General features: G+C 45.2%; 1 protein-coding gene across 2 annotated transcripts in view; it reads right to left on the bottom strand.

Annotated features, from left to right (window-relative positions):
* Nucleotides 1–16,774, bottom strand: part of LOC137353253 (probable ATP-dependent RNA helicase DDX17) — a 54,520-nt gene extending 37,746 nt beyond the window's left edge. Inside the window, exons 1-2 of one of the 2 annotated variants that reach the window (XR_010969825.1) lie at nucleotides 16,626–16,774; nucleotides 15,596–15,764 (exon numbers count right to left, since the gene is read on the bottom strand). Coding sequence is in view for 1 of the 2 variants with exons in the window: in XM_068019328.1 (XP_067875429.1) it covers nucleotides 15,596–15,764; nucleotides 16,626–16,672 (216 nt within the window). In the remaining variant the exon portion in view is untranslated. The remainder of the gene's footprint in view (nucleotides 1–15,595; nucleotides 15,765–16,625) is intronic. The other variant, XM_068019328.1, reaches the window with a different exon arrangement.
* Nucleotides 16,775–17,150: the final 376 nt, after the last annotated feature.

Here is a 17,150-nt window from a genome sequence, read left to right on the forward strand (position 1 = left end):
CATAAGTGCCAAATCTGAAAGTAACCAAATTTTTCAGGTATTATGCCATGTTCTTCCTCATTGTTAGCTATATCTCAAGCACACGCCACCCCCCCCGCCAAGTTTAAGGGTATCATCTGCAAATTTTGAATGATTCTGCATTTTCCTCTACTAAAAATGGCTAGCATGCCCCGGCCAACATTTACCTCACTACCATCTTCAATAATACTTTAAAAAAAAATTTGTTTATGGGATGTGAGCATCGCTGGCAAGGCCAGCATTTACTGTGCATCACCACTTTCTCAAGGGCAAATAGGGTGAGCCATGCCTTGAACTGCTACAATCCATGTGGTGTAGGTATTTCCACAGTGCTGTCAGGAAAGGAATTCCAGGATTTTGACCCAGCGACAGTGAAGGAACAGCGATATAGTTACAAGTCAGGATGGTGAGAGACTTGGAGGGAAACTTGCAGGTGGTGGTGTTCCCATGCATCTGCTGCCCTTGTGCTTATATCTGGTACAGGTCACGGGTTTGGGAAATGCTGTCAAAGGGAAATGGTTAGGTTCTCTTGTTGGAGATGATTACCTGGCACTTGTGTGGCACAAATGTTACTTGGCACTTATCAGCCCAAGCCTGAATGTTGTCCAGGTCTTGATGCATGAGGGCAGGAACTGCTTCAGTATCTGAGAAGTCACAAATGGGACTGAAAACTATGCAATCAGCGAACATCCCCACTTCAAACTTTATGATGGACAGGTCATTGTTGAGGCAGCTAAAGATGGTTGTGCCTAGGATACTACCCTGAGGAACTCCTGCAGTGATGTCCTGGGACGGAGAGATTACTGGACTCCAATAACCGCAACGATCTTCCTTTGTGCTAGGCATGACTCCAGCCAATGGAGGGTTTTCCTGATTCCCACTGACTTCAATTTTGCTAGGGTCCCTTGAAGCCATACTCAGTCAAATACAGCCTTGGCGTCGAAGCCAATTACTTTCACCTCACCTGGATATTTATCAAAGCTTTTTGTTGGAAAGCAACCTGTAAGCTGACTCCCAGGTTTGCCAACATAACAGCAATGACGTCCCAAAGACGTGGCAGGCACCGAATAACAGATTTTTAAGATGAAGTGTGCATGTAATATGATGCAATAGCTTGGTAACAGTGCAGAAAAAGCTGGTTTGTTGCTTATGTTGTTAGATGGGTTTGTGCATGATACCTCTTCTCCATATGAATTGTGAACAGCAACGTGCTCAGTCATAGCTAGGAACACAGGAACAGCATATAGCCCAGAGTCTGTTCCACTATTCAATGAGATCATGACTGGCTTGCAATCTAGCTCCTTATACCCATCTTTGTCCCATATCCCTTAATTCTCTCAGTTAACAAAAATCTATCAATCTTAGATTCCAAATTTACAATTGATCTAGCAGTAATTGTCATCTGAAGAGAATGCCAAACTTCTACATGCGAAGGGTGGTAGAAGTGTTTCCTAAATGCACTTCTGAAAGGTCTTGCTCCAATTTTTAGACTATGCCCCTAGTCCGAGACTCCCTAACCAGCAAAAATAGATTCTATCTATCCTATCTGCCCCCCTTAATATCTTGTAAATGATCAAATCACCCTTTAACTTTGCAAATTCCAATGCAACCCTGGTTTGTATAAACCTGCCTCATAATTTAAACCAGGTGTCATTCCGGTATACCTACGCTGCACACCCTCCAAGGCCAATATATCCTTCCTAAGGTGCACTGCCCAGAACTACTCCCAGCACTCCAGCTGGTTACAAAGCCCTGGTTAGACCACAGCTGAAGCATGCAGCATGACTTCTACTCCCTCGTATTCTAGTCCTCTAGAAATAAAGACCAACATTTCATTAAAATGTCCTAAGCAGATACAGAAAATAATCAAAGTTAATGACCTATGTACCTGGACCCACTCGTCTCTTTGGACCTCTACTGCTTCTGGAGGGCGAGGGTGCACAGCTAGAGGTCGTGGTCCACATTGGTACCAACGATATAGGAAGAGGGATGAGGTCCTGCAGGCTGAGTTTAGGGAGTTAGGAACGAGATTAGCAAGCAGGACCTCAAAGGTAGTAATCCTCGGATTACTCCCAAGGCCACGTGCTACTGAGTATAGAAATAATAAACCAGATGAATGTATGGCTGGAGAGATGGTGCAGGAGGGAGGGCTTCAGATTTCTGGGGCATTGGGACCCGTTCTGGGGAAGGTGGGACCTGTACAAGCCGGACAGTCTGCACCTGAACAGGACTAGGGCAAATATCCTTGCGGGAAGGTTTGCTATTGCTGTTGGGGATAGTTTAAAACTAGTTTGGCAGGGAGATGGGAACCTGAGCGCAGTCTTAAATAGGACAATTTCAGGGCAGGGAACAGGAGGCAGAAAATTAACAAGTGACTCTGAAAGACAGGAGAAGCAAAGGTTAAAAAGTGTGCAGCACAGGAATTTGGCAGTGTTAAAGGGCATTTATTTAAATGCAAGAAGTATAGTAAATAAAGTCAATGAGCTGAGGGCACAGATAGACAGTGGCAACAGGATATTGTTGTTATAACGGAAACTTTGCTTAAGGAGGGGCAAGAATGGCAACTCAACATCCCTGGATATAAAGTTTTCAGGCAGGATAGAGGGGGAGATAAAAAGAAAAGGAGGGGGTGTAGCATTATTAGTTAAGGAATCAATAACAGCTTTGAGGAGGGATGATATGCTATATGAATCATCAAATGAGGCCATATGGATGGAGCTCAGAAATTTAAAAAAAGGGCAGCCACACTACTAGGAGTGTACTACAGACCTGCAAATAGTGAGAGGGAGGTAGATGAACAAATATGCAGGCAAATGTACAAGTGCAAAAACTATAGGACAATAATAGTTGGGGATTTCAACTACCCCAATATCAACTGGGATGCAAACAGTCTGGAGGACACAGAGGGGACAAAATTCTTGAATTGCATTCAAGACCACTTTTTTAGCCAAGCCTAACGAGAGGGGGAGCAAGTCTAGATTTAGTCTTCAGTAATGAAGCCAAGCAAGTGGAGGAAGTAACAATGGGTGACCATTTTGGAGACAGTGACACCATAATACAGTAAGTTTCAGCATAATCATGGAAAAGGGCGAAGATAAAACAGGAGCAAAAGTTCTAAACTGGGAGAAGGCAAATTTTAAGAAGCTGAATGGTGACTTGGCGAAAGTGGACTAGATACAGCTGCTGAAGGAAAATCAGTGGCAAACCAGTGGGAGGCATTCAAAAGCGAGATTCTACAGGCACAGAGTAGGCACGTCCCCACAAAGATAAAGGGTGGTACTGCCAAATCTAGAGCCTCCTGGTTATCTAGAAGTTTACAGCGTAAGTTAAAGCAGAAAAAGAAAGCTTATGACGATCACAAAACACTTTTTACAAAGCCTAGAGGAATATAGAAAGTGCAGGGGTGAAGGAAAAAAGGAAACCAGAAAAACAAAGAGTGAACATGAAGAATTATTGGCAGGTAAAATCAAAGAAAACCCAAAGATGCTTTTATCTGTACATTAAGAGCAAGAGGATAACTAAGGAAAGGGTACGGCCCATCAGGGATGTACAAGGGAACTTATGCCTGGATGCAGAACATGTGGGCAGGATTCTTAATGAGTTTTTTGTCTCTGTCTTCACAAAGGAGAGGGTTGATGCAGACATTGTAGTTAAAGAGGAGGAGTGTGAAGTATTAGATAAGCATAATGAGAGTTTAAGTAACCGAGGGCCTGGCATCCTTGAAAGTGGGGCCGGGCCGGATGGATTGCATCCCAGGTTGTTAAAGGAAGCCAGGGAAGAAATAGCGGGTGTGCTGAGGATCATCTTCAAATCCTCAATAGGTACAGGAGAGGTACCAGACGATTGGAAGTCTGCAAATGTTGGACCATTGTTTAAAAAGGGTGCCAGGGATAGGCCAAATAATTATAGGCGGGTCACTCTGACCTCGGTGGTGGGTAAATTGTTAGAATCTATTCTGAGAGACAGGATAAACTGCCACTTAGAAAGGCACGGATTAATCAGGGATAGTCAGCATGAATTTGTTAAGGGAAGGTCATGTCTTACTAACTTAATTGAGTTTTTTGAGGAAGTAACAAGAAGGATTGATGAGCGAAGTGCAGTGGCTGTGGTCTACATGGATTTTAGTAAGGCATTTGACAAGGTCCCACATGGCAGACTGGTCAGTAAAATGAAAGCCCATGGGATACAGGGGAATGTGGCAGGTTGGATCCAGAATTGGCTCAGGGACAGGAAACAAAGGTTAGTAGTCAGCAGATGTTTTTGCAAATGAAAAGCTGTTTCCAGTGGTGTTCCACAAGGCTCAGTGTTGGGTCCCTTGCTGTTTATGGTATATATTAATGATTTGGACTTAAATGTGGGAGGCATGATTGGGAAATTTACTGATGACATAAAAATTGGAGTGTAGTTGATAGTGAAGAGGACAGTCGTAGACTCCAGAAAGATATCAAGGGTTTGGTTGAGTGGGCGGAAAAGTGGCAAATGGAATTCAATCCAGATAAGTGTGAAGTAATGTATTTGGGAAGGGCAAATAAAGTGAGGGAATACACAATAAACAGGAGGATATTGAGAGGGGTAGAAGAAGTGAGAGACCTTGGAGTGCATGAGCACAGGTCCCTGAAGGTGGCAGGACAGGTAGATAAGAGTGGTGAAGAAGGCTTTTGGATTGCTTTCCTTTATTGGCTGAGGTATAGAATTCAAAAGCAGGGATGTAATGCTGGAACTGTATAAAATGCTGGTTAGGCCACAGTTGGAGTATTGCATACAGTTCTGGTCACCACATTACAGAAAGGACATAATTGCTCTGGAGAGAGTACAGAGGAGATTTACAAGAATGTTGCCAGGGCTCTAAGGTTGCAGCTATGAGGAAAGATTTGTTAGGCTAGGGTTGTTTTCCTTAGAAGAGGAAGCTGAGGGGTGACTTAATTGAGGTGTACAAAATTATGAGGGGCCTAGATAGAGTAGACAGAAAGGACCGGTTTCCCCTAGCGGAGAAGTCAATTACCAGGGGGCACAGATTTAAGATGATTGGTAGAAGGATTAGAGGGGACATGAGGAAAAACCTTTTCACCCAGAGGTTGCTGGGTGTCTGGAATTCACTGCTAGGAATGGTGATGGAGGTAGAAACCCTCAACTCAATTTAAAAGGTAGCTGGACATGCACCTGAAGTGCTGTAGCTGGCAAGGCTATGGACTAGGTGCTGGAAAGTGGGATTTGATTAGGCAGCTAGTTTTTTTTCCGGTCGGTGCAGACACGATGGACTGAATGGCCCCCTTCTGTGCCATCATTTTCCTCTGGTTCTAGCTTTCCACCATTTAGAAAGTACCCTGTTCTAATCTTTTTTAGGTCCAAATTGGATGACCTCATATTTGCCTACGCTGAAATCCATTTGCCAGTTTTACCATTCACGTAACCCAATAATAGCTCTTCATAATCTTATGCCAATTTCCTAACCAAGACAGCAATCTGCCTTCAAATTCATGGACATTAATTTTGGCCAACAGTCTCCTATGAGGAACTTGGCTTCAAAAAAAATTCAATCATGTTGATCAGGCATGATCTACCCTTTAGTCGCATGAAGCCTGTCTCTGATAAGCTGAAAATGATAGGGTGACTGAACACCTTAAATTTTGTATAAGCTCTTATAATTTCCCAACAACAGATGTTAGGTTAACTGGTCTAGAATTCCCTGGTTTTCCTCTCAACTCTCTTAATGAGTAATGAGTAATTTTCCAATTTAAAGGAATGGCTCCCTAATCAAGAGAATGTTGTAATATCGTATTTAGGGTACCTGCAAGTTCTCACCTACTCTGGGAGGGAAACCATCTAGTCCTGGGGATTTGTCATTCCTTTTATGTTATTTTATTTAGAGATACAGCACTGAAACAGGCCCTTCGGCCCACCGTGTCAGTGCTGACCAACAACTAATCCTACATTAACCCCATATAACCCACAATTCCCCTACCACCTACCTACACTAGGGGCAATTTATAATGGCCAATTTACCTATCAACCTGCAAGTCTTTGGCTATGGGAGGAAACCGGAGCACCCGGCGAAAACCCACGCAGTCACAGGGAGAACTTGCAAACTCCGCACAGGCAGTACCCAGAATTGAACCCGGGTCGCTGGAGCTGTGAGGCTGCCTTAGGGTCATTATTTTCTACAAATATGTTGTTTTGCTTATGTTAATTTTGGTGAGTCAATATTCATTTCCTTGGGAGGTCTGGCATGCTGATCTCTTCCTCTATTAGTGCTGATGCAAAGTGATTATTCAGCAAGTCCACCACTTCCTTATTTTCATTGACAATATCAGCATTATCAGTTTAAGGGACCCATTTACCCAATATAATTGCAAAAAATGTAGTGTGTATCTTTCGATATTCTTTTCAAGTTTCTCTTCATACGCCTCTGGTAGCTCTGACCAACTATTTTGTCACCTCTTGCTATTCTTTGTCTCATTCCTACTTGCCAGTCTGCTTTTTTAAAAACATTTTTGTATGTTTTTTCTTTTAGTTTTATGTTGTCTCTTGCCCCTTTATTTGTCCATATCTGTCTTTTTTGACAAGTAGAGCTCTTTCCCCTTAAGTGTGTAAACTGATTCTGTACCACATTAATTTTTTTTTTTGAACACCTCACTTCTGTCATTTTACCCAGTTTACTGCATTCAGTAGCTGTGTTATGAGTGCTTCCTTTTTTTGTTAAATTTTGAAGATTTGCGTTTTAAAACTGAAAAGGAGTCCATGGATTCTTTTTTTGCTTTTACAAGGGTCACTGAGAGGTATGGATTGTAAGGAGTTACTGGAAGGCACCGGTCTTCAAATAATTACCCAGCAGGGGTCGTTTTTGACTCAGGGCAGAGAAGCAGAGTTAACGTTTCAGGTCAGTGACTCTTCTCTTTCCACAGATGCTGCCAGATCTGCTATTTCCAGCATTTCTTGTTTTTATTTCAACATAACATCGCACAGTGGCGCAGTGGTTAGCACCGCAGTCTCACAGCTCCAGGGACCCGGGTTCGATTCCGGGTACTGCCTGTGTGGAGTTTGCAAGTTCTCCCTGTGTCTGCGTGGGTTTTCTCCAGGTGCTCCGGTTTCCTCCCACAAGCCAAAAGACTTGCAGGTTGAGAGGTAAATTGGCCATTATAAATTGTCACTAGTATAGGTAGGTGGTAGGGAAATATAGGGACAGGTGGGGATGTTTGGTAGGAATATGGGATTAGTGTAGGATTAGTATAAATGGGTGGTTGATGTTCGGCACAGACTCGGTGGGCCAAAGGGCCTGTTTCAGTGCTGTATCTCTAATCTAATCATAATCTAATCTAATCCTTGCTCTTGTATTTTATGGCCTCCATTAATAAAGCCCAGGACACTGTATGCTTTGTTAACTGCTCCCTCAACCTGTCCTGTCACCTTCAATGACTTATGCACATATACACCCAAGTCCCTCTGCTCCTGCACCCACTTTCGAATTGTACCCTTTATTCTATATTGTCTCTTTAGGTTCTTCCTACCAAAATGAATCACTTCCCATTTCTCTGCATTGAACTTCATCTGCCAACTGTCCGCCCATTGCAACAACTTGTCTATGTCCTTTTGAAGTTCAACACTATCCTCCGCACTGTTCACAATGCTTCCAAGTTTTGTATCCGAAACTAGGGTACTGAATCTAAATAAAGGAAACTACAAAAGTATGAGGCGCGAGTTGGCTATGGTAGATTGGGTAACTTTACTAAAAGGGTTGACGGTGGAGAGGCAATGGATAATATTTAAAGAACGTGTGCATGAATTACAACAATTATTCATTCCTGTCTGGTGCAAAAATAAAACCAGAAAGGTAGCTCAACTGTGGCTTACAAAAGAAATTAGAGATAGTATTAGATCCAAAGGAGGCATATAAAATTGCCAGTAAAAGCAAGTCTGAGGATTGGGAGCAGTTTAGAATTCAGCAAAGGAGGACAAAGAGGTTGATCAAGCGGGGGGAAATATGGTATTCCTCTTGAATACTTGCTCCTGGTCCCCCACACCCCTGACAAGTTATCAGTTTTGCTTCCCTCTAATCTGAGCTCCCACTCAGGTTCCCGCCCCCCTCCCCCCGACAATTTAGTTTAAACCCTTCCCAACAGCACTAGCAAATCTTCCTGCGAAGATATTCGCCCCAGTCCTGCTAAGATGCAACCAGTCCATCTTGTACAGGTTCCACCTGCCCCAGAACCGGTCCCAATGCCACAGAAATCTGATGCCCTCCCTCCTACACCAGTTCTCCAGCCACGTGTTCAATTGCTCAATTCTCCTATTACTATGCTCACTTGCACGTGGGACTGGGAGTCATCCAGAGATTACTGCTTCTGAGATCCTACTTTTGAATCTCCTTCCTAGCTCCCTAAAATCTGCTTTCAGGAACTCATCTCCCTTCTTACCTATGCTATTGGTACCAATGTGGACCACGACCTCTGGCTGCTCACCCTCCCCCAGAAAAATGCCCTGCAGCCTCTCCGTGACATCCTGGAGTCATGTTTACTGCCACAAAAACGCATGCCTGTTGCCTAACTAATGATCCCCTATCACTACTGCTCTTCCACTCCTCTTCCACCCCTCCTATGCAGCTGAGCCACCTGTAGTGCCACAAACTTGGCTCTGACTGCACTCCTCTGAGGAGCCACCTGCCTCACCAGCATCCAAAACAGAAAACCGATTAGCAAGTGAGATCATATCAGGGGACTCCTGCACCACCTGCCTGGCTCTCTTAGACTGCCTGGTGGACACCCATTCCCTATCTGCCTTCCTGCTCCTTATCTGTGCTGTGGCCACATCCCTAAACGTGCTATCCATGCAGTCCTCTGCCTCACAGATGCACAACAGTGACTCCAGCTGCTGCTCGAGTTCCGAAACCCGGAGCTCAAGCTTCTGCAGCCGGTGACACTTCCTGCAGAGGTGCAGATGAGACGTTAAACCGAAGCCCCGTCTGCCCTCTCGGATGGATGTAAAAGATCCAACAGCGCTATTTTGAAAAAGAACAGTGGTTATCTCTCATGTCCTGGTCAATATTTATCTTTCAAACGCAGACTATCTGGTTATTGCTGCATGGCTGTTTGTGGGAGTCTGCTATGCACTTCAAAGGTACTTAATTGGCTGTAAAGAGCTTTGAGAAGTTCAGTGGTCATGCAACGCACTACATAAACACAAGTCAGCCTTTCGTTTCAAGTCATGCACCATTCTGACTTGAAAATATCACTGTTCCTTCATTATCACTGAGTCAAATTCCTGGAACTCTCAACAGCACTGTGGGTATACCTACACCACATGGACTGCAGAGGTTCAAGGCACCAGCAGCTCACCAGCACCTTCTCAAGGACAATTAGGGATGGGCAATAAATGCTGGCCATGCTAGCGACACCCACATTCCACAATTGACAAAAAAAATTCATTCCTAATCACTAAGGTTACTCTTTAGAGTGGGACAGGCTTGTGGGGCCAAATGGCTTACTCCTGCTCCTATTCCTTATGTTCTTACGTTATGTACCCTTTCAGGCAGTGAGTTCCAGACCCCACCACCCTCTGGGTGAAAAAGTTTTTCCTCATCTCCCCTCTAATCTTCCTACCAATCACTTTAAATCTATGCCCCCTAGTCACTAACCTCTCTGCTAAGGTCAGATAATCTTCCTAAAGACTTTATAACCTGGTATATTTAGTTTAGTTCCTAGTCCCGATGGTAGCAGAGACATGACTACAAGACTATGTTATAGCTTCCAAGTTGAATTTGCAGCAGCAATTAATTGCATTTGTCCATTAAGTTCCATGCATCTATCTTAAGGACACTTATTTGGGTCACACATTCTAACATGTTCTTCAGCTCTAATGTTTTTCTCACACTTCTTAGTTCCCTCGCCTGGTCTTTTAGCTTTCCCTATATCTGAGGTGTCTAAAGCACAATTTCTGACTTTTACTAACTCTCTTCCCCTATGTTTGTTTTTGAACTACTATTACTACTACATTTTCCACCTGTGCCCTCCCCCCCCCACCACCCACATTTACAAGCTTAAAAGTCCTTGTAACCACCCTATTTATCCTTTTCACTAGGCCTCTGGTCCTGGCGCCAGCTATAAATTAAACGCAATGCCTGTAACAGTGTTCCAACATTTCCAATCTAAGATTCTATGTAGTACAAAACAGTTTACATCCACCTATACATGCTATATTATAGAGCTTCCATAGCGCACACACCTATTTGTTGTGTTATTACTTTAAAGGGATACCTAAAACGGCTGTCCTCACCAGACAGGATGCAAAGTAGAGACCCATATGACTCTGGGCAGTTGCTGGAAGCAGCTACAGAGTTTAGACACGTTACCCCACATTCCTAGTATTGTTGTACATAAGTTAGCATCTTCAATAAAATAACTCACTTGTTAGATTCACTGATTTGTCTGTGTGATTGGTGTGTTTGTATCAAGAAACAGGGACACAATATGGTGGTAGCTGGCGGTTGTTGAAGAGCTGACTACATGTTTCTGCAGATCCTGCAAAGCTTTGAAAGCTTATCAGGTTTCTCAGATCCTTACGGCAGCATCAAAGCCTGTGCAAGTGACTCTGGGATAATATTAGTGAACACACAGCAGGTCTGCATCGTCACAACATCACACCTCATGTCGACTGGCAGGCTTCGAGTCTCAATCCACAGCTCTACAATAAGGGAATGGGAGCCTGAATCAAGCTGCGAAATCAGCTTGCACAGAAAAAAAATATAACCGACTCAGTGAGGTGTGCCACTGCGCACTGGATCAGGAGCTTGGGTTGGGGGAGTGCGACCAAACGTTCCAGACAGCCAGAAAATAAGTTTCTTGAATGGCTTGAGAAGGCTGGAAAAGACCATCACCATTAAAATTTTGGAACAAAACTCAGCTTTGTGGGTGTGACCTAGCAAGTCTGACAATTAAGTGTGGCCATCCAGGGTACTGCAAGGCAGTGGTGCCACAGAACTTAAACCTCTGAACGGGTGTGCAAGTTTAAAATCATTATTCTTGCCACTGACGCTGTTCAAGATCAGATCTAAGCTCTGCAGTCCTGCCACATCTGGTCGTGAATTCTGGTGGACAATTAAACAACTGAGAAGAGGAGGCGAAGGCTCCACAAACATCCCCATCCTCAACGATGGGGGAGCCCAGCACATCAGTGCAAAAGATAAGGCTGAAACATCTGCATCTATCTTCAGCAAGAAATGTCAAGTGGATGATCCATCTCGGCCTCCTCCTGAGGTTGCCAGCATCACAGATGCCAGTCTTCAGCCAATCAGATTCACTCCACCGGACATCAAGAAACGGTTGAAGGCATTGGATACTGCAAAAACCCTGACAACATTCCCGTAATAGGACTGAAGACTTGTGCTCCAGAATTGGCTGCGCCCCTAGCCAAGCTGTTCCAGTACAGATACAACACTGGCATCTACCTGGCAATGTGAAAAATTGCCACGGTATGTCTCCTGCACACAAAAAGCAGGACAAATCTAACCCAGTCAATTACCACCCTATCAGTCTATTCCCGATCATCAGCAAAGTGATGGAATGGGTTGTCGACAGTGCTATCAAGCAGCACTTGCTCAGCAATAACTTGCTCACTGATGCTCAGTTTGGGTTCTGCTAGGGCCATTCAGCTCATGACCTCATTACAGCCTTGATCCAAACATGGACAAAAGAGCTGAACTCAAGAGCTGAGGGGAGAGTGACCACCCTTGATTTCAAAGCAGCACTTGACCAAGTATGGCATCAAGGAGCCCTAGCAAAACTGGAGTCAATGGGAATCAGGGGGAAAACTCTCATCCGGTTGGAGTCATACCCAACACAAAGGAAGAGGTTGTGGTTGTTGGAGGTCAGTCATCTCAGTCCCAGGACATCACTGCAGGAGTTCCTCAGGGTAGTGTCCTAGACCCACCCATCTTCAGCTGCTTCATCAATGACCTTCCCTCCATTATAAGGTCAGAAGTGGGGATGTTCGCTGATGATTGCACAATGTTCAGCACCATTCATGACTCCTCAGATACTGAAGCAGCCCATGTCCATATGCAGCAAGACCTGGACAACATACAGGCTTGGACCAATAAGTGGCAAGGAACACTTGCTCCACACAAGAGGTGGGCACTGACCATCTCAAACAAGAGAGAATCTAACCATCTTCCCTTGATGTTCAATGGCATTACCATCACTAAATCCCCCACTAACAACACCATTGACCAGAAACTGAAATGGACCAGCCACATAAATACTCTGGCTACAACAGCAGGTCAGAGGCTGGGAATTCTGTGGCGAGCAACTCACCTCCTGACTCCCCAATGCCTTCCCACCATCTACAAGGCACAAATCAGGAATGAGATGGAATACTCTCCAATTGCCTGGATGGGTGTAGCTCCAACAACATTCAAGAAACTTGACACCTTCCAGGACAAAGCAGCCCGCTTGACTGGCACCCCATCCACCACCAAAGCACAGTGGCAGCAGTGTACACCATCTACAAGATGCACTGCATCAACTCACCAAGGTTCCTTCAACAGCACCTTCCAAACCCGCAATCTCTACCACTTAGAAGGACAAGAGCAGCAGATGCATGGGAAGATCACTACCTGCAAGTTCCCCTCCAAGCCACTCACCATCCTGACTTGGAACTATCACCACCATTTCTTCACTGTTGCTGGGTCTGAATCCTTGAACTCCCTTCCTAACGCAATTAGGTTGTGTATCTACACCCCAAAGACTGCAGCAGTTAAGAAGGCAGCTCACCACCAGCTCCTCGAGGGCAATTAGGGATGGGCAACAAATGGTGGCTTAGCCAGCGAAGCCCACATCCCCCATACGAATAAAAATATGACAAGATGAGCACGAAGTTCCCATCCCTAAATTGGAAGGCAGCAGATCTCCTCACTGAATTTAAGTTATTCAGACACAGAATGGAGCTGTGTTTTCTTGACTTGGCCGTTGCAGAGCCAGATAGACGAGCAATTAAAGCTAAAATTGCCACTCGAAATGAAAGCCTCCACAGGTTAAGTACGTCCCGTCTTTCGGAGGATGACTCAAAAGACCAGAGTAAAATCTGGTCCACGTTGGAATACCAGTTGTCAAACTCAACTTCAGAACACACTGTCTCCAGTTTATCGTTCTGGCAGCAGCTAAAGGAGCCATCAGACCAGTTTGTAAGCCGATTTGTGAGATAAGAGGTTCAATTGCGATTTTTCTGAGGCTGAGCTAGCTGACAGTGTTATCAAGCTTGTGGTAACTTCCACGCTCACTGAAGCATTCCAAAAAGGCCTCCTTGACCAACCCGAAAGCTACAGATTAGATTCCTTGCTTATAAGTTTTGTAAATTTGAAGCCATCCATATGGGCCGGATGAGCCTACAATCCCTGTGCACTTCATCTATTAGCATTGCTGTCAACACATCCAAGCCTGGCAAATCATGCAGGCATTGTGGCCTTGTACATTATCCAAGAAATTGTCTGGCCTTCCATGATGCTTTGCAAAGCATGTGGCAAAAGAATGCACTGGAAGCACCAATGCAAGGAAGCCAAGTCACAAGACAAGCCACAGTTGGATGCACAAGTACAGCAGATAGAGGGAACAGTCCAAATTTCATAGGCACAATTTCCACAAGATGACCAGCCAGACCAAAAGCATGACCAAAACACTGACACATGAAGTGAGCAGGCATTTCTTACTGTCAACCTCATGCTGCATTGACACTGATACCATCAGTCTTTGCTACCTTCCAGATTATTTTCCCACAAAAAACTGGAAAGCACACACTCTGGACCAAGATTAACACAGGTGCGCATACCAATATTCTACAGCGCCATATCCTGAAGAAATGGCATATTCACAGAAATGGCAAACTTGGCTCAACCGACCACTGCCAAGCTCACAGCGCAGTAACAAGTCACCATCACACCAAACTGTTACAGCATGGATACCATATTCCATCAACCGCAGGCCGACTAGCATGTAAGAATCTCGTACTGGTGACGATCCACAGTATCAACACGAATGCTAAGCCTACAGACCACAAGGACAATCTGTGATGAGCAGGAACAGGCACTGCAGGAGCTGGGCTACAAACTCAGCAAGTCAAAACTCAAAATCAAGATGAAGAAGCCAACAAGGCACTGCAAGGTCCAACTGGAAATTGATCTGAAGATCAAGGAGTGCAGATGGGCACTACAGAATAACCTTCAGAAGGAGAGGGATACCATCGCAGAGCTGAGAGCACAAATACAGCAACTCAGCACCCTGAAGGAATTCCTCAATTACAAGATGACACGAGACAAAAGGTAAAGTACGAACATCCAACGGGATGACATAGCAGAGGAACCACTGTCAAATTCGAGACGTTTCAGACCAAGGAGCACCAAGCAATCCCATTATCAACAAGACATGTCCGAAGCCATGACCCAAACTCAATATTCCAGAGTCAAAACTGAGACTGTACAGCAACTACAAATTAAACTTCGTGACCAGGTTGGGGCGTATCATTAGATCTCCAATATGCTTTAGAGACTTGAGACTTGTAAATTTGTTGCTGTATTTTTTAAACGTTTAATATCTTTTTCAATTGCTATATTGTAAATAGTTCCGATTATCTTAAGACATCTTTAAATGAGAAAAAAGGGGGATGTTGTGGTATTACTTTAAGGGGGGGGGAAGAAGAGGCACAGGCAGTACCCAGAACCGAACCCGGGTCGCTGGAGCTGTCAGGCTGCGGTGCTAACCACTGCGCTGCCCAAAAAAGATTCTGAATCCATCACCTTAACCAATTTTAATCACTCCAAACCAAAGCCCTAAGCTCTGACCCTGGGCGCAGCCGGGATCCTTCGGCTCTTACCCCAGGCCTGGCCCTAAGCTCTGAAATCCCCTCCATAAACCTCTCTTTCTTCCTTTAAGATGTTCCTTGAAACCTACCTCTGATCAAGCTTTTGGTTGTGTGCCACTGAGAATTTCTAAGGGTGACCAGAGAGCTTCTCCCTTACACATGCTTGAAACAAAGTTCTTATTTGCTTTAATTCCGTGTACTCGAGAGTGGTTATATTTTCTCCACAATACTATCTTCCACCTCCTAACCAATTCCCTATTCCTATCAATAGGCCACTTCCAATTTCATGCAGTCTCATTTTTGTTAAGTCTCTTATGTGGGATATTTTAGAACCAACTCAATTAAAAGCTGGGTACCTTTACAGTTACAACTTTTTAAACTTACTGAGCACACATCAAAATTCACTGGAAAATCATAGAAGGTTTAAGGCACAGAAAGAGGCGACTTAGCTCACCAAGGATAAAGTATAGCCCCTTGTTTGCCTACTAGAGATTACACTTCAAAAGTAATTCATTGGCTTTGAAGCACGTTGGGACACCTGGAAGATCTGAAAGATGAATGATACAGCACAGGAGGCCATTCAGCCCATTGTGTTTGTGCAGCCAGCATAACAGCACCCAGAAGCACCGTACTCTAACACGGCTCACCAAGATTCTGGAATACAGCAAGTGATTTATTCACTGCTAACTTTTACAACAAAGATTTGCACTGGAGTTTGCTGAACGTGGATACCCACCGGGCTTAATCTAACCACTTCGGGGTGCTCCACATAGAAGTTCTTCTCAAATTTAGGCAGCTCCTCCAGGTCCCATTTCTTCTTCCTCAGGCGTTCTCCAGGCTGCCCGAATTTCTTCCCAAGTGATGGGCCTCCACGATTAGGCCCTCCACCAAACCGTGGGCCATTACTAACAAAAGAGGGTTGATCTCAGTCAGAAATAGATACAACCGGGGCCCATAGGGCAGTTCGACTACATAGACCCCACATCAGTATGTGCCACATGGGTTACATTATTAATGGAGCAACTGAAATGTTGTTAAGCGCCGCGGGCCAGGCCCGGCAATGCCACAGGCAGTGTGAGGCTTGCCATAGCCGGAGTGCCGAGGGATTATGTGACCATCACCAGGTGAACCCGGTGTAAATAAAAGCAAAACACTGCAAATTCTGAAAATACACAGTAGGTTAAACAATAGAGAGAGAGAGAAAAGGAGTTAATGTTTCAAGTTACCCAGTGCAAATACCCGGATCGGGGCGAAACCGTGACAGTGACGCGTTGTGATTGATAAACAATCCAACCAATCGGAGGGATCAGGGGCACAAACCGACAGCAAAATGAACCAATTAGATCGGGAGAAGCCTCACTGCCATACCAATCAGAGCGTGAAAAGGACGGAAGGCGGGTTCTGTTTCTTCGGCCGGTCATGGTGACCGGCGCCAACCGGAATAAGCTGGCTGGGCTAGGCCGACTTCCCTCCTCCGTGGGCCCGGCCGCTTCTCCCACTCCGGCCAGTTTCCACTCCCCCCACCCCCGGGTCCACCCGGTTTCCACAGCTCCCGGGCCCGGTCTACTCCCCGTCCCCACCCCGGCCGATCCTCCACAAAGCGCGGCTGTGAAAGCGATAGGAGGCCCCGTAAGTCGGGCTCAGGCCTGTGCCGGAGCGTGGCCCTCCTTTGGTCTGGTCGGCCCAACCCGCTCTGCTTTAAACTCTCTCCATCCGCGGCCCGGCCACCTCGGTCGGCCAACGGGGATTCCTGGCCACCAGCCTACCTTCCCCGGTCTCTTCCGCGGTCACGGTCTCCGCCGAAGCCTCTCATTTTCAGTCAATTCTTCGGATCAGGGAACAAAGAAGCCGCACTGCGTGTCAAAGGATCGACAGCAACCGGACGGAACAGCCGCCCCTCCCACCGGGGCTAAACCGACAACAGCCGCCCTTCCCGCCGGATTCTGGTCTGCCCAGCAACAGTGACGCCCTTTCCGACCATACGTCACATCCTGTCAAGCGGCTGCGCCAATCAGCACAGAGCGCCATTTTTTTTAGAATGGGGCCTACAGGAGAAGGCTTTGTGCAGCAACAGAAGGTGATGAGATTTTTCCCATTGTGTATTTACTATGTAACGCCATTGTATATTGCATTTAATACGGAAGGGCAAGAATTGTGAGGCACTTCATGTTTCTGTATCGAAGAAATCTGATCTCTTTTGTATTTCCTGAAGTGTGAAATTTGAACTGTTTTGTAATGTATTTTTGCAAATTTTTATGAAGTATATTTTTGGCAAAAAATGTTAAATTTAT

The sequence above is a fragment of the Heterodontus francisci genome, chromosome 41 (genome assembly GCF_036365525.1).
Source record: "Heterodontus francisci isolate sHetFra1 chromosome 41, sHetFra1.hap1, whole genome shotgun sequence".
Classification (NCBI taxonomy): Eukaryota; Metazoa; Chordata; class Chondrichthyes; order Heterodontiformes; family Heterodontidae; genus Heterodontus; species Heterodontus francisci.